General features: G+C 30.7%; 1 protein-coding gene and 2 long non-coding RNA genes across 3 annotated transcripts; 2 read left to right on the top strand and 1 right to left on the bottom strand.

The window, feature by feature from the left end:
* Window positions 1-1,632: 1,632 nt before the first annotated feature.
* On the bottom strand, window positions 1,633-4,588 carry LOC117242927. Its single transcript, XM_033509991.1, has 6 exons — window positions 4,380-4,588; window positions 4,110-4,294; window positions 2,700-2,834; window positions 2,338-2,546; window positions 1,719-1,903; window positions 1,633-1,646 (listed from the first exon to the last, which is right to left on the bottom strand). Exons 1-4 carry the CDS (start codon window positions 4,433-4,435, stop codon window positions 2,512-2,514), a joined length of 411 nt encoding a protein of 136 aa, XP_033365882.1. The 5' UTR covers window positions 4,436-4,588; the 3' UTR covers window positions 1,633-1,646; window positions 1,719-1,903; window positions 2,338-2,511.
* A 905-nt stretch (window positions 4,589-5,493) lies between these two features.
* On the top strand, window positions 5,494-9,163 carry LOC117242928. The gene is made up of 3 exons (XR_004495354.1): window positions 5,494-5,718; window positions 5,950-6,078; window positions 7,097-9,163. It is a non-coding gene; the product is annotated as an uncharacterized LOC117242928 (long non-coding RNA).
* Window positions 9,164-11,721: 2,558 nt separating this feature from the next.
* LOC117242931 lies at window positions 11,722-16,979 on the top strand. Its single transcript, XR_004495355.1, has 3 exons — window positions 11,722-13,478; window positions 13,997-14,238; window positions 15,926-16,979. It is a non-coding gene; the product is annotated as an uncharacterized LOC117242931 (long non-coding RNA).
* The last annotated feature ends 1,182 nt before the right edge of the window (window positions 16,980-18,161 follow it).

The following is an 18,161-nucleotide window of genomic DNA, read 5'->3' as shown; positions in this document are numbered from 1 at the left end:
TTTTGGTGTGAAATGTGTTTTTGAAACAAGTAATATGTCAATATTATCGTTATACAGAAATGTTTTAGTTTCGAGGGCCCATTGTTGTAGGCCATCGGAGTGCCAAGCTATTATTTCAGTGTGTCCATTTCTATTTTTTACTTAACATGTTTGTAAGTAGTTGTAGCATGACTGCAATTTGTTGTCTGAGTACTGCATTTTGCTCACTTATCATTTTTGTTAGAATTTCAATGTTTTTGATGGATTGCTTGAGCAGTTCCTTGATTTCTGTAGTGTTATTGTTGTTGTTTTGGTTGTTTAAGGGTGGTGTTTGATTAGTTACTTGTGCATAACTTTGGCTACCAAAAGTGTTGATGTTTCTATTGTTAGTGTGTATTTGATTAGTGGATCTATTATTTGGGCATCTATGTAGATCGGTGGTGATTTAACGATATGAGTTGTGACTTTTTCCTTTGGGTCCGTATCTATTTCTTCTATCAATGAACCGAATGAATTTTGGAGTGGGATATCTTGTAGCCATTGTTGCTTTTCTGCATGTGAAGTTTTCATAGCACTTGAACCTGGTATTATTTTACGCGTTTTGTGCACTGTTGCTGTCTTCCAGTGTTCATCTTGGTATGATAGTTCGTCATCATAGCTGTTTCCTTCTTGGTTTTGAATCGTTTCCATTTTTTTAATAGTTTTATTTATGTAATATATTTCACCTTCGTTCGTTATTTTGACGTGGTATTGACGTGGTGATTTTTCGTGGTATTTGCTATTGCATTTTGTAGCTTTACCATTTGCCAGTGTTTGTTGTCTTTTCATTCACCTAAATTCACTGCTTGTTGCACTTTTACTGAAGCACAGTTTCTCACATCTGTCTAGCTCGGCGGCTCAGGCAGAACTGAAGTTAAAAGTGAAATCAGAAGTCCTCGTGTAGAGAGAGACATGTTTAGTTTGTTTTTGATTAGTTTAATATTTTCTTTCTGTATATATATTATTTGTTTAAATAAATATCTTATTTTCGTATTAAAATATCCTGAGACGATCAATGCATGTGCAAATTCCACGTGCTTAACTTAATAATAACGATGATCGATGATCGATAATATCATAGCAAATCAATGCTCGAGCCTGGCCTGTGCAGACGCGATGTATGCGAGGATCGGCAGGTTCGTATGAATCGCCCTGTTTCTGAATTTTGTGGATGATTTTGAACACCAACTGCTTAATGCATATCTAATGCCGTATATTTAATAATAATAAATTTATAATTTTATACAAATAAAAATATAGATTATATAAAATAAGGTATGAATAGTTATAAGAGAAAGATAAAGAAAAAATAATACTCTGTCTGATAATACTGCCAGAAAATCTCCTTGTAATGGGCACAACACCCAAAATATAATAAGTTATTATTATTATACATGAGTTCACACAATTACTTACACTAAAGAATATAGATCACCCACTTCAGAAAATTTCATTGTATAGTTGTAATATTGTCAATGAAATTTTTTAAAACGGATGATTCATTTTATAGCCAATGTAAGCAATATTGTTCACAACTATGTTCCATCATAAGCCATATTACTTTGAGTCGTTGATGATTTAAAAATACAATTATATCATGGCACTCCTTTTTTGTTAATTGTAAAAATCTATTCCATGAAAAAAAATAATTAATAAAATACAATATATTTATGAGTTTATTAGGTGATTGTATATCTTACCATCTTATAAGTTTCACTTACAGTAACATATAAAATATCATTTACATATTTATAACTGTACCAATTGTTAAATTTGTTGCCTTATGTAATATAAAATTATAATATATATCTAATAAAATAGGTGATATAATTGAACCTTGAACCACTCCTTTTGTTATGACATTAATCTTTTCATCTATTTTTACCTATAAATTAAAATATCATGTTTTGTAAGTTCAGATACTAATATTAGATAGTATTTATAGTATTTTAATAACATAATTTTCTTAAAATTTTTTTTCATAATTTTTGACAAGAAATGAGCAGAAATTTTTTTTAGTAACCAGCTTTTTTTTACTTGTTGCCAATTCATATTTATACTTGAATATAATGTACCAGATGTTAGGGGTAATAACAAATTTGGATCAGCAAAATATTGTTTCTAACATACAATCTCATCAACAAATCTTTTACTTATAATCGCATAATACTATTACAAATAGTTGAGTATCAAATTTTCAAGAAGATTCTTAGGAAGAGAGTGATTGTTTAATGTTATATAATTTCTCTAAAATATAAAGTAAGAATTTTGGTACTTATTTCTAAATATATCAAAATATAAAATTGAAGGTAACTGTACCTTACATTTTAGGAGCAAAAAGACCTGTTACATCATAGGATATAAAATATAAATGTGTTGTTACTGTCTCACGTCTGTGTTGAACAATTGCTCCCCATTTGTTTTCAAAATTAGTGATTCTAAATATTATAGTATGCAACTGTTTTGAAAATTTGAATGTTATATTCAAATGATTTATCTCAGGTTTCTTACGGTAAATGGTATAATACCTAGAAAATAATTTTTTAATCAGTTTGCTTGTCATAATATAAAATTACTTACTTATACTTAAATATTGTAATTACATATATTGATTTGATATACTTTGACTTAAATATAAGTAGTAGAATTTTCAGAATTTTTAGAAATTATTATATATCTACCTATTAGCGGCTTCCATTCATTACATTTTGTATCAGGCTGCAAGATTTCTGAACTTATTCCTTTCTTAAATTTCCTTTGAATGGAGTTCCAAGTTGAATGTATGCTATATAATGTTCCATTATTATTTCCAGAAGCTGATGTCATACGAAAATAAGCATGTAATATTTTTAAAAGAAATCTGACAAAAGGTCTATTCAACAAGAGGGGGTGCTAAATGTAAACAAAATTTGATTATAGCCACAGCAATCAAGTTTCGTTTATATTTACTACCTTATTTAGTTGGATATAAATATTATAAAAATATATTCGTATGCTGTAAATTCATCAAATATAACTAATTTTGTTAAAAGAATGTAATTATGTACATTTAATTTTTCAATAAAAGGTTTCAAATTAAATAGTTTAAAGCATGATATATCCAATACCTGAAATATATTTCTTTGTACTTTTCTTAAATATCATAACTTTCTAAATAGATTCAGAGGAATATTTTTAAAGAATATAATATCAAAACGTGGCTTCAATTGCTTTTTATTAACTTATATTTACATTCTGATTTTAGTTGTTTAAATTATTTTTTATGGATTAAATGCTTCAAAACATTAAAATAATGGAATTTTTCATGAGTTTTCTTAAATTTTTCTAAAAGTGAAATAAGGACTGAAATAGAATGGAATAATTAACACGTTGAATGCCATGCTAGTTTTGCAGGGATTGCCTGTAGTACCATGATGAATTTTTTATTATGTGATACATATAATGTTGAAATATTATAGGTTTATATTTCATGTATAAATAAAACTACTTTTATATGTTTTATACCGCATTAATCTCATCACACCATTGCAGTAATGATGTTAATAATGGTAATAAAATTTATAACTATTGATATTTATTCAAATTATGTGTTTCTACTAAACTTGGTACATCGTCACCAGTGGTCTTCACAGTGCTACTGACAAGTTGAATGCCAGTTACCAGCGACTCCTGTGGCATTCAATGTGTTAACAACAATATTATTTATCATAGTTTATTTTTTACAATAAAGTTATATATTTCATTTCCATTTTTATATTTATTGAGAAGACAGTCTTTCAAATTTGTGTAACATTTATAATGAAAATGCATTGTATAAATAAATATCTAATTCCTTACTCATTTATCATAAATTCATACACATTTTCTTTTAAAAATATTTTTCACTTTACTTTTGTTCGTTTTAGTTCTAGCCTTTATTAGAGATGAATCTAAAATAGTAATCTATTATTATTAATCTATATTATGGTATTTTTAAATTGTTAATCATATTGAGTTTACATAAATTTAGGTATACTTAATGATATAAATGATATGAGTAACAAAGTTTATTTGAAATATCATAAATATGAAATTTAGTAAATAATACATACAGGGTGAATAGTCTGCAGTCAATGCTTCTTTTTGTAACTTTTTTAGTTTCTTATTTGTTTCCAATTTAATGTTGTCAATAATATATAAACAGTCTGATAAAGTTCTAATATTATTTGATGTCCCAGACACTTCAAAAGCACCACATTTATCACGTTTGAGTAATATTTTATTATGTAAACAGTACCTAATTGGGAAAAAAGGAAAAGAATTAAGAGTACAAAAATGTAAATAAGTAATTAAGATAATAATAAACTAAAAAAAATACGAACTGCAGAAACGTTTTACCAAAAGTTTGTTCTACACTTTGTGCCGTAGAATTATCCATCACTTATATTTTATATTTAAGACGACAATATGCCAGAATAGCGATACCTCTTAATACAAAAAAACAGCATAAATATCAAACACTAATATCACAATATCAAAACCACTTGATTAAGTATCAAGAGCTTACTACCCTTTTGATAAACATAATACTAGAGGGGATAATACGTATATATACTATACGATATGTAGTTACCTGTATCATCTGCACCCTGGTGGCAGAAATAGAAATTAAATTTTGAAATTAGATCATTTCGCGCGATGTCGTATTGAAAGGTTGGGAAAAGCAATTGTAGAGAGTTCGTCATAAGTGTGGAAAATTTAATACACATTGCCATCTCATTGCTTCAAAATGGTGAAAATCTTAATTTGAATTATTCTATATTTGCAGTTATTAACATATTGCAGACGAAGAAATCCATGAGCATTCTCGTTTTATTTTAATGCCTGAGGCTGATTACGAAAATTCTCGTATTTTCATCGTTGTCATTTAGAAAGAAACAATTTAACTATACCCTAGGTATAGCTAGTAATAAAACGATTAATTAACACAATTTATACTGATATATTGTATTTCGATGTAGAGTTCTATTTAGATGAATATCGAAATTTCAATCATCTGAATAGCATCCGGGTACTGAGAGAACTAGATAACGTTCCTGCATCAAACGCACCCTGCTGGTAAATTTTGAAATTAAAATTTGAAATTACACCATTTCGCGCGGTGTCATATTGAGAAGAGGAAGCAACTGTCGAGAGTTCGTCATAAACGTGGAAAATTTAATATACAAAACCAAGTCACTCCTTCAAAATAGTGAGAATCTTAATTTCATACATTTTACATTCATAATCTAATACAATTTATAGTGATTTGTCGTTTTCTAATGTGAATAGATGTTTATTGTTTTTCAATCAAAGTTACGTCGAGAAGTACAAATCATTATTGGAGTGAAATTCTTTTCCTTTTCACTGCCCTCGATTTTTTTCTTTCCTTCTTTTCCCTTGATTATCTTTTTTACCTTCTTTTTCTTTTCTTTCATATATCATTAACAAAAGAAATATAGTTTGATAATAATCGCTCGATTTTACGGTAATAATAATTATGCGATATTTTATTTTAATTTTGCTGTAAAGTTTTATATTTCATTATCTTAAATTGTTCGAACAATCATTAGTTCTTTCAAAACAAATTATAATAATTCACATTTTGTTAAAGGTATTTGACTGCTTCCTCTTTTTCTTGCTCCTCGAAAAGGACCTAGTGGTGCTTGAAAAGTCAAGAATGTCAAATTTTGCACTTCGTTTAATTCTCCTCCTTATATTTTACAATAATTATTATTAATTACAGAATAGAATCTAATTGAAAATTCAATAAGTGTAAACCTCTTATTCTTCAATTGAATATTAACACGAAATTCATTATTTAATAGAAATCAAAATTTTATCATTACAAACTTTCAAAATAATTAACACTAATACTAACAACAAGTAATAATACTTTATGCTTTGTTATAGGTTTCTTCCAACCTCCATTTCCTTCACTGAATTCGACAATTCCGACTTGATGAGAATTTCTCTTAAGATGACTTAATGAGAATTTCTCTTGGGCAACATTATCGATGACAACGTTGTTCGTATATAATCGTAAGTCGCATGCATTTTTGTTCCTCTCGTCTATCAATCATGTTGTAGGATGGAAGGTCCGAATTGTCACGGATGACTGGTTATATTACGTAGAATTTTTGACGAGCATAATGCCCACGGATATTTATTATACCTGTGAATAGTAACATTTTCTTGTCTGTATTTTATTTGTTAGTTCAGGATAGGTTTCCTTGTACATCGCGTTTTTAAATGTTGGTGGTAATGCATTAATATATGAGTACAATGTTTACATATTACAACATGAAGAATTTGTATGAATAATAAAATGTTAAAATTATTTATAAAATTAAATTACATATATTCAATATGTCTACTTATACAGATTAAATAATCCTCACAAGCATGTACAACAATATTGAAGTAAATAACGAAATGAGCCTTTTAAATATTTTATAGTGGGAAAGCCTGATACCATTTGACTGCCTTATTATGCAAATTTTTATTCGATTATGTTTGAAATTATTGTAATGCTAGTGATGATTATATTTAATTTTATGTTTTATTTTACAATGAAACAGCTTTATTATTTGAGTTCCATATACAGCATAATTTCAGTAAAATTTCAAATATGAAACATGGAGGTATTAAACTCTAATTTTGTCCGTCCGTTAAAATATACCAAATTTTATGTCCAAGAAGACACTTCGCAACAGGCAGATTCTAGAATCAAAACGAGTTTTGAATGACTCTTTGTGTTTCAAAGATGGATTTTGACGAAGGAATCGCTCAAGAATATTTTTATTAATATTTCATTTACAGTTTTTGATATAAATATTATTTGCAAATGGATAAAGTAAAGTAAAATGTAAAGTAGAGTTATTAAAATTTGAATGAAGTGATTTATTAATTATATAATTATATAATGTATTATATAATATCATATAATGTTTTATTAATTATCCCGTTAGATGAAAAGTGTAATAGATGTAAATACGATTGCTAATCATAGTTTTAGCTTTCGATTTTCAGATTTAACCCCTTCCATGTTTAATTCCAGGTACTCACGTGCCTAGGTTCTAGTCGGGTGGGAGAAAAGCAATGGGCATGATGACTAGTTTGTGAGTTTAACAATTTTTCAGTGACTGATGTTGCGTTAGTATGGTGCACGACGTGCTTTGCACTGCGTGTGTGTGTGTGCACCCGCGCGTTTGTGTGGTTAGGCTGTGGAATTGCGTCGCTTTTGCTATTCATTATAATTTAAAAATATTTATAAATTCGCAAATATGAATCCAATTACAATTGACAATAACGATGCTAATAAATATGTATAGCAGATTATAAATAGTAATATTAATCTTAGTATTAAATTACAATGATAGTTAGATAGAATTGATTCAGATATCATGATCTATTCTAGTAAAATTATTTTTTTGAATGATATATACATGATTATATACGATTATAAATATTTAATTAAAATTTAAATTCAAATATACTTTATTAAGGTTGAAACATGCATGATATTTTTATGAAATGGTCTCTAAACATCGTCAGTTGATTTCAGGAAAATAGTATGTAAATTAGAGTGTGAAAGTTGTGTGCTAAACTCCGGTGTCGAAGGTGTTCCGGGATGTCTCTCTAGTGTAGGTTCTTACGTTCGGGTTATGTGTGAGAAGCGTGGAGCGAGCGTGTTGGTATATCTGTTTTGTTATTTTTTAAATATAGGACTTGATAGGATAGGTAGCATACCCTCTAGCGTGAGTGTTAATTATAAATAGATAGTGCCGGACAGGTTGGCATAGTTTCTGATCGGGTAGGCGCGTTCTCGCGTGGTCCAATCTATTTCAATAAATTTGATTTAAAAGATTGACGGCGAAACTTGTGTCACGAGTGGAGCATACCATTCGCCTCTGGTTGCTGATTTGCCTACCAATTTTTCAAATTTCGCGATTGTGGTCGTGAGTAGATCTCGAAACAAATGATTACGTGTATTACTCGAGCATGCACATGTAAATGAACAGCGATCACTATAATGTGCACTTGAATTAGCTTCCGCGATTTATATTTTATTTTATCTTTAAAAGTTGTTCCTTGTTTCCCGATTAGAAAGTCTCGAGCTAGATTTAAGTTTCAGTGGGCATTGTATTCGAAAAAAGAAGACGTTACGAGCCGAAGAGACCCGGAAAAATTACCATAGGAGAGACACAACTACTAATGGCTTTCCACTCTTTGGATCAGCCAAAGCATGGAGAGTCATTCTCGTTATTACTTTGCCACTACGCTCTCTTTTAGCATTTGTAGTTGTAGTATTTTTTCGGTCTATGTATACGCCGGTCCACCATCATATAAATCGCGGTTTTTTTCATTAGCGTTGCAAGAGATTAATTACGGTTTGAATTAGAGTTGCGAAAAAGTTTCGCGGCTTTTTGTTAGCGTCGCGAGGGACTGATTACGGTTTGAATTAGACTTGCGGAAAGATGATAATCGTGTTTATTTTAATGTTACGAATTATGCCATCGCCATAATGCCATTGTCCGTAGCAATTTTGATTATGAATAGCCAGAATTTTTGAGAGAGTAATTCATATTGGAGTTTCTCTTGTGTCCATTAAAATTTCTTTATTTAAAGTTGGATTTAGAGATGTTAAATGTTTCATTGATTTTGTAATATCGCAGTTTGTAGTAACACGATATGTGAAATAGCTTTTTCATTATATGTATATGGATATTTATTTTATTCTTGTTTTAAGAATTAGCGTTGCGTTCTTCCATTGCAATTGTTTTAATTAGTTTTAGTAAATAATTAATTAGTTAAAGTAGTGTTGCGCTTATATCATGTCCAATCTTCTTTCACTAGACTATGGAAACATATTCCTGCTCCTGTATCATCTGGTATAGTTCAAATAGCCTTCTATATGACTGCACTGCACCGTTATTAGTTTTGCGAACATATAAATGTGAGTGGATAGATTAATATAGCTATCAATATTGCACAAATAATTCGGAATAATAACACCGGAATTGTCCATCTTTTTTTCTTGTTCTTATTTATCAATAGAAAATTAATTAATATTGCAAACGCGATAAAGCACTCATTGAGATTTCCAGTAACACGTCAAAATACAGTTAATTTAATTTAATTAGTTAAGTTAATTAATTTACAGTTAATAGAATTTTTAAAAAGTTAGTAGTTTTTAAAAGTTAAAAGGTTCAATCTCCTAAATAATGGGAAGAGTAAATTTTGAAATACCGATTGTATAATGATATCGAGATAGTGATTGCAAAGGATGTTAAAAAATACTAAAAATCGTTCCTATAGAAATTGCATTTTTCCTTCCTAATCGGAGATCTCGTACAACTTCCTTTTCGTGAAGAATTCTTGGTTCCTCCATTATCTGAAATATTTTTCCTCGTCACGGTAGCTGCGTTTGATGTGTTAAAATTCGCGTCGCATGCATAGAGGACGTGAAGGTAATTAAGTGGAGAAGCGGAATCCTCGAGGTTGTGTAAAAGACGCGGAGGTCGCAGCTCGTGACCCACTTTGTTCATCGACAACTGCTTCCTACTTGGAGAACATCTTATTCTTCCCTTGTTGAACGTAGCAAACGTAGGCACCCTCTGCCTCGCAGAAATATTATAGCTTAGAAAAATCGTGTCGATCGTTAATCGCACATTTTTGAGAAGCTACTGGTCGCCGGACGTTTGAAATCGTGCGTCGAGATGTGTATTCGTTTCGAGGTTGTGATTGATCGACATCGCAACCAATCGGATTTAATATGTAGAAATATATCGACCCACAAAATACATATTTCAATACTTGTCCTAGAAAACTTTTCTATTATAATATAACTTTTATATCATATAACTTCCATATTATATGCGTTACATAAGACATTTAGAAATATCATTAGCGATGTTATGAAACACGGCTGTAACGATTATATTTGCCAAATTTCTGAGGATCTGAAAATGTATATAGAAGTTATAAAAGATTTATTGCAAACACATATATGTATGTACGTACATTTTACGTATGAATTAACGTGTACATATAATACTTAATAAAATATTAGTATGCATCATGGATAGCCATCTTAAACACGTAATAAATGTTAAAAATGGGCCTTTGAATATTTAGACTTATCAATATAATAGGTAATTCAGTATTTAAATATTTTTGTAATCTCTGCAAAACGTTAAAACTTTAATATTATACATACGTTTGGATTGGTAATTATAATGGCTCTTAATCATTAACCATCTTAATGTGCTATTGTCATTGTGATTAAAATTGCATGTAGTAATTATACGCGAGTTTTAAAAACTCACGAATTTGTAGTGTAAAAAGAAAAAAATTTGTTGGGCAATTATAATTTTAATTAAGGATTAGTTGGAATCTCTTGGATTTGAGCGCGTAATATACTAAATATACTAAATATACTAAATAATATACTAAATTTTACACGTGGAGAATCCTTACGCAGATAAATATTTCATAAGAACGTTAGTACTCACGCTTGCTAAATTATACGTGTTTGTAATTATTGTAGATATATCTTAGATTGTGCTCCTTCTCTCGCATCCCTTTGCCATTTTTGTACAGCAATTCCCATAACTATCTCTTTTCATTCTTTTAGTATTTTTAATGATTTATGGTCTTATAATTATATGCATAGTTCTGTAATTAACAACAACGTTTGGGAATGCATTAATTTAAATATTTTATAAGATAATGATAAACATTTTGTTTATATAACGATCTAAAATTGTTATGGATCATATTAATTATGATATTAATTTAAATTAAATTTCAACGACGTCCAGCTTGAAAATTGATGAATTATTTTTTGGTAGGTAATTCACGTCATCGATAGAGTTTATACTTGTTTTTACTTTTAAATGAATTTAATATAAATTTACTTGTCTCTCTTATCTTTCAGAGCTTCTTCAGAAATAAAATTGATTTTTTCACTTCGTTGCATTTGCCAGATTGTTACTTTCGCTAACACTGGTATCATTCTTGCAACCAGGTGATCCTCAACATCATTTCTCATAAAATTAGCAAATTCCAAAATGTTCGGAAATGACAAATACGAGAGGCAAAGACAAAATGGTTGCGTTGTCTTATCCTATGGACTGTTTGCAATGCGTCGAATGTAAAGGATCGGAAGCTCGTTTTGCCTCATCCACCAGATGAAGTCTTCGATGTGGTAAGATTAAAAGCTTTTACATTACTGTGCTATTTAAGTGGGACAAATAAATTTATTATTATTAAAATTGTTTATCGTAAGATGATATTTTATAATGTGTTTCAACTTTGCTTTAAGCTATAAAAATATTGAATCATGTAACAAGTTTGCGAGATCTATTTAATAAGTGGTATATATGTATATCTACCATTTTGTTCTATTATCTTTTGTAAATGAATTAAGTAACTACTAACACTATTATTTATTTCACCACTTCAATATTTTTGTATTTTTTTAAAATAAATTTTCTTCTATAATGATAGATATAACATTGATATATTCTGATCATATTAATATGTGATACTAAATCAGATTAAATTTTGGAAACATAATCTTTTTAGTTTGATTCTCTTGTAAAAAAGTTTCCATAAAGGTATCTTTTTGGAAAATTCCTCAAATTAAGCGAATTCCTTAAATTTAACTTGTTGGAAAAAGCTTTGAAACTATAGAAATGGTTAATATGCATGTATGTATATTATAATATTGTATGTATTTATTTATTTTAGTCTAGAAATTGAACTTGGTTTTATATAAATTATGAACATAAATCACAAGTAAGATATACAGAGTAAATTAAAATATTAATAGCACAATAAGTCCAATAATCTCAAATATCGTAAACTTGAAAGAAACTGTATTAATTGAAGGAGCTGTAATTTAATTTATATTGTAACAAACGATTCTCTTATTAAACACTCATAACGTTCGCTTTTCTTCATTGCTGTGATTAAGTGATGCGGTTTATTTATCGATTTAAAATTATAAATATCTTACGGCTATTAGAGAGTATATCATGATAATCAATCATATCATCGAATCATCAATCAAATCATATCATACTACAACATAATAAAAACATTATTTATTATGTAAGATTATATATGATAATACTGATATAAACGTAACGAACGTATACATATAGTAAATATATATACTGGAATATAGTGATGGAAATTTTGCAAAAAAATATTTATATTTTTTGAAAATGTCTATTTCAAACTAACTACAAACAGCTCATTTTTGGGTAACAAATATCCATTTGTAGTGAAGCACTGTTCTATGAATTTCTGTGGTCTCTTACTGTCACACCAAAAAAACTCTGCCCTGTAGTAGAGTTGTAGAGCTCTTTGGAAGGACTTCCCATGTGAGGTAAGGCTACTTCATTCATCTCTGTCAACCTATGGTAACAAGGTATGTCATTAGTCCCTGTTTCATTATCAGATAATAACGAGTAACATAGAACACAATGTACAAATATAAATACGTACAAATGCGAAAATTCTATTAGAGCAAGAATATATCGCAATATGTATCTCCGCGTTTGTAAATAATAATAAATGATAATTGTTATTAATGTATAAGGTGCTTCTATCTTATATTTTATTAGGGAAAGTATTTTATTAATCAATTTTGTTTGATTTATGCATGCTTCTAATTAGATTTTGTCGTGGTGTATCCAGTTCTATATAAATTGTTCTAAATAAATTGAAAATTTTAGGGTGATTTGATAATTATGTAATATAATAATGTTCCATTTCTTACAGGAGGGCAATCTTAAAATTTAGTACATTGTTAATCCAGTCTATAGCATAAGACTGTCCTTTTATTTGGCACTAAACACATATTCTTCCACCTTTCTCATAACTTTAAAGATAACTCGTCAGAATATTAAAATATTATTTGTTTCAAGTTATATTACATATTTGACTTCTAAGAAACTTCTTTAATCATATCTTTGGACCTGACAAGTTCTTCCCACTTTTAATTATTTTATGTTAAAATATGCTGTTTGAATCCTTTTAAGATAATTTACAGAAATATATTTATTATATTCTTTGCTTCTGACCTGTAAGCGATATAGTAATTTATGCAACGAATTTTACAAAGCAACGCACGATGTACGACAACGTGTTATATGCATGAAGGATTGCGACCTGTACTTCGAACCCAACACCCATTTGCAATCTACGAGAACATCACGTGTAACACAACGGGTTCAGTTTATATCTGGAAGAGCCACGAACTCGAACCACCCTTGATACCCGTGGAACCCGGTTCCAGCGTATCCGGTTACGAGATTCCAGACTGCACGTGCCTATTGTCGTCTGGTGCTTCACCTGACACGTGGCAATTTTCAATTCCCAGTTCGATGTGGACTGCTTGACTTTTCATGAGATACTTGACAGAGGAGGTAACCCTAATCGAATCCCCTTTGCTTAGCTGCGTCTGTTGTTTTATCCTTTTTAATTAGAGCGCATGATCAAACGCTTGCGAACGAGTGTTAGACAATATGAGCATATTTAATAAATTAAAGAAATTGTTGTATCTGTCGGTTAAAATATGAATAAACCATGGTACAAAATGTAACGACACGATAACGTATATAAGACGTGACAAAACTTATTTCGAAAAATTATAAAAATATCATCATGCGACAAACATTTTTTCTGCTTCAGACTACTTCTCTCTCAAGATAAAGTGTGTTGCTGTTATCAGCAAAAACCACGAATCTCTTCCTAAATTCATTTATAAACAAAAATACCTTTAAAAATCTATATAAAGTTTACAATATCAACTATATATATATTACTAAACTATATAATATACTTAACATAATAAAATTGTATTTAATATAATAATATATAATGGTATATAATATTACTTGATGATGTGTCCGTGTTATTTTAATATATTTTATACTTTCTCCAGGCATTGTATATAATACCTCGGCGTTATAAGGAAGAAGAAGTGATAGTTATGCAAAATATGGGAAGAGAGTTATGAAAAAGCCTTTGTTCAAAAGATATGTGGCAAAGACAAGGTATATGAAAATGAAAGGAGTAAAGTACAAAGAAGTAAAATACGAAGTAAAATACAGGACTTCTTTTATTGAGGAAGGGGCGATGATTGTGCATGTAAGGGTACACTTCGCTGATCTTGATGAAATTTAGGTATGTTGTTGAACTCAACATTTTGAAGAATTTTTTCTTACATACAGTCGCAGGTTGGTTCCAGTTTCTGAGATATTCGGGAAACACTGTCGGTACTATTGTAGTGAATTTTGTCAAAATTGTGCGTCCATGACAGCATATGCGTTAGTATTAGTTCAAAATATCTACAACATATTCAAAAATCATCGAAATCGGTGAGGTAGCAGTATTTCTAAATAGTTACCACGTTTTCCATATTTTAAAATAATACTGCCCATTAACAACAACAACAACAACAACAACAACAACAACAACAACAACAACAACAACAACAACAACAACAACAACAACAACAACAACAACGACAACGACAACGACAACGACAACGACAACGACAACGACAACGACAACGACAACGACAACGACAACGACAACGACAACGACAACGACAACGACAACGACAACGACAACGACAACGACAACGACAACGACAACGACAACGACAACGACAACGACAACGACAACGACAACGACAACGACAACGACAACGACAACGACAACGACAACGACAACGACAACGACAACAACGACAACGACAACGACAACGACAACAACGACAACGACAACGACAACGACAACGACAACGACAACGACAACGACAACGACAACGACAACGACAACGACAACGACAACAACGACAACAACAACGACAACGACAAGGACAACGACAACGACGACAGCGACAAGCGACAACGACAGCGACAGCGACAAGCAGCAACGAACAGCGACCAGCGACAGCGAGCAACGACAACGGCAACGACAAACTGAAACAGCGACAGCGAGCAACGACAGCGACAGCGACAACGACAAGCGACAACGACAACGACAAGCGACAACGACAACGACAACGACAACGACAACGACAACGACGACACGACAACGACAACGACAACGACAACGACAACGACAACGACAACGACAACGACAACGACAACGACAACGACAACGACAACGACAACGACAACGACAACGACAACGACAACGACAACGACAACGACAACAACAACAACAACAACAACAACAACAACAACAACAACAACAACAACAACAACAACAACAACAACAACAACAACAACAACAACAACAGCAACAACAACAATACTATTTCATCTAAACCAAATTCTTATTCTTTGTTTATAGTTTATATAAGTTTGGGTTAGGTGTTATCTTTTATTCGGCCACTGTAAAGCTGGCTCTGACGCATACGCTGCTACGGTCTCACAATTATAGACAACATTCACATAGCAGTACTGACAGTCTTTTGCGAATATCTCGGAAACTAAGAGTGAACGACTGTTACATTTATAATTTAAGAAATTGTGAAATATTAAGCATTTCATACTTTGCACCATTTATTCATTTCCATTCCCATTTATGCCAATTTATTTCAATTTCATTCCCATTTATGGAGTTCTATGGATTTCCCAGGCATTAAATAAAATATCTGTATTTTACACATTGTCAGTAACATATACATATATTGACAAAGCACGTTATAATTACTAACGAAACAGAATGTTTGATTATTCCTTATTCATTATTACAAGGCAACGACCTCTTATTAAAAGCTTAAGCAATAAATTTTCCAAAAATATCTTTAATTCTCCTTATATATATTTATTGTAATTAAGTGCGTCTTGTGTTATAGGATGCTCTGTGATAAAATCGAATTCTTGAACATCGAGGGTGGTTCGGTACTGGAGTCGGGATATAAAAGCGAAGGTGCAGTTTCTAGATCCGAAAGAGTGGGTCAAGTAATATCGACCATGCAGAAGTAGAAGAGATATAGAAAGATTCGGTTTCGCGATTCATTCTGGGAGCATCTTTGTTTAGCCAGAACAGCCAATTGCTATATTTGCTTTTTGTCTTACTATAGCGTGTCGTCTACCGGTCGAGACAGACCAACTATATTTGTCTATGCTTTCTGTTGACCTATAGCAAGCGTGGCAGCGACGCAATTCGTTGCTCAACCATTAATAGCTTTTCCCGTATTCAGCCTTTTTCATCTTTGACGTCAGCATTGGCCATGTCTTGCTGGATGAACTTGCACGAAGAATGCATTTTATTTAAGACGACGAATGATTCGTCTCGAGTACACGAGTCATGCGAAAGTCGTATACGAATCAGAACACAAATCTAGAATGTGAGAAATGATTTATGTTCGTCAATTATCTAGATACCGTTTCAATTTATAAACGGATTCTGGCTTTACAATACAATTAGCGATTGATTCGTTCAATCACGTTTCTTAATTACTTGTCCAAATCCGTGATAAATTAATCTCGCGAATGGAAAATTTCTGTGAAAATTTCGTGAGTAAAATTCTTTGAACGAATGTTTGATCCCCATATAGTACATCAAAGTTTTGTGAAAGATTTATAGTAATGATAGTAATTAAGTTTTAATAATAATTTTTTTTAACGGTTTTAAGATAATCAAGTTTTTAAACAAAAAATGTTTTTACATTTTAATAAAATTATTTATTCAATGAAGAACACGTAAATAGTCTTCCTAAAAGAATGTTATAGAAAGTATTGCGAATTATAAAATGTATAAATGTAACTTCTAGGGAAATAACATAAAATTATTCTATTTAAGAACAATTACGCTATATTAGGTAATAACCCGATGGAGTTTGTTATATTACTCCGTTTGTAGTCTTTCAAGAAGGTGTTTATAAAAGTCTCACAATACAAAAGAATTTTAAATATAGTACAGATGCACGCATTATCTTCTTTCTCAAATGAAATCATGAAAAATATTGAATTTGTTGAACGTTTCATATACGAGCATTATGTCTTTCAGTATTCATTTATTTCCAATCGTGATACACAGCTAGGTATCTGTATAAATCATAAAGATTTTAATATTAAAAGCAAATATCGCATTAAGAAAAGCGGGGCAAAACATAAACTCTATAAATTTTATCGAAACCATCCTCTTTACTAAAATTCCATCATTTTTTTAATATAATTGTGCTAAATAATGCTATACATAGTATACGTCAATTCATTATTTTATTATTATGCACAACAACGATTACAATCTATAACGCAAGGTTTATGCGTTTTATAGTGTTTCGTTTGAGGTCATACGCCTTTCCACCTTCATTGATGCGATGCTCGACCATTACCTTCCTCCAGTTTACGCCTACGTGTACGCGCAGTCTCACCTGGAAGATTTGCACACATCGCGGTAGATCTCTATCCCGTACAGCTGCTCAATGGTACCTACGTTACCCACATTTTTTACGTCATGAATAATTGTGTCAATCAATATTCACGAATATTTTAACGTATTTGCTACAAAATAGTTACTTCAATATAACAAAATATGTAATTCCCCCAAGTCGCCCACGATCATAGTCAATGCAACTATAAAATTTAATTAAAAATAAAAATAGGGCTATAGCAAAATGTTGCGTGATTACTTGCACATAAAATATTTGAATTTGTTCACGTAACAATTTTAGTAATTCACGTATACACAATTCAATTATTCTTGGTTTTTATTTTATTTTGAGTTGTGAACTTTCATTAACTCTATTCGTGGATATCATAAATTATGGTTCAAGATGTATTGTAAAAATCTAGAACTGTGATTGTTCTTTCGATAGATCGGCGTCTATAAAGGAATAAATAGGGTGAATGAAAGAACACGAAACTCACATTGCAAACAAACACTTGGCAAACTTTATTTTCAACGCATAGCAACAAATTTCCGTATATCGGTGTTTCTTAATATCGTATCGCGAACTCTGTATAATTTTCCACGTTTCGTTAATTTCTGTTCAAAAAATCGCGCAGTCGTTCAGAAACGATCTTACCTTAAAACATTTGCAATACATTTCTCCACGAAACGAAATATCCTATCTGAAAATTCAA

This window comes from Bombus vosnesenskii, unplaced genomic scaffold (assembly GCF_011952255.1).
Source record: "Bombus vosnesenskii isolate JDL3184/JDL3185 unplaced genomic scaffold, Bvos_JDL3184-5_v1.1 scf7180000016281, whole genome shotgun sequence".
Taxonomy (NCBI): Eukaryota; Metazoa; Arthropoda; class Insecta; order Hymenoptera; family Apidae; genus Bombus; species Bombus vosnesenskii.
Note: the sequence above shows the minus strand (reverse complement) of the source record. Positions and strands in the feature narration are given on the sequence as shown.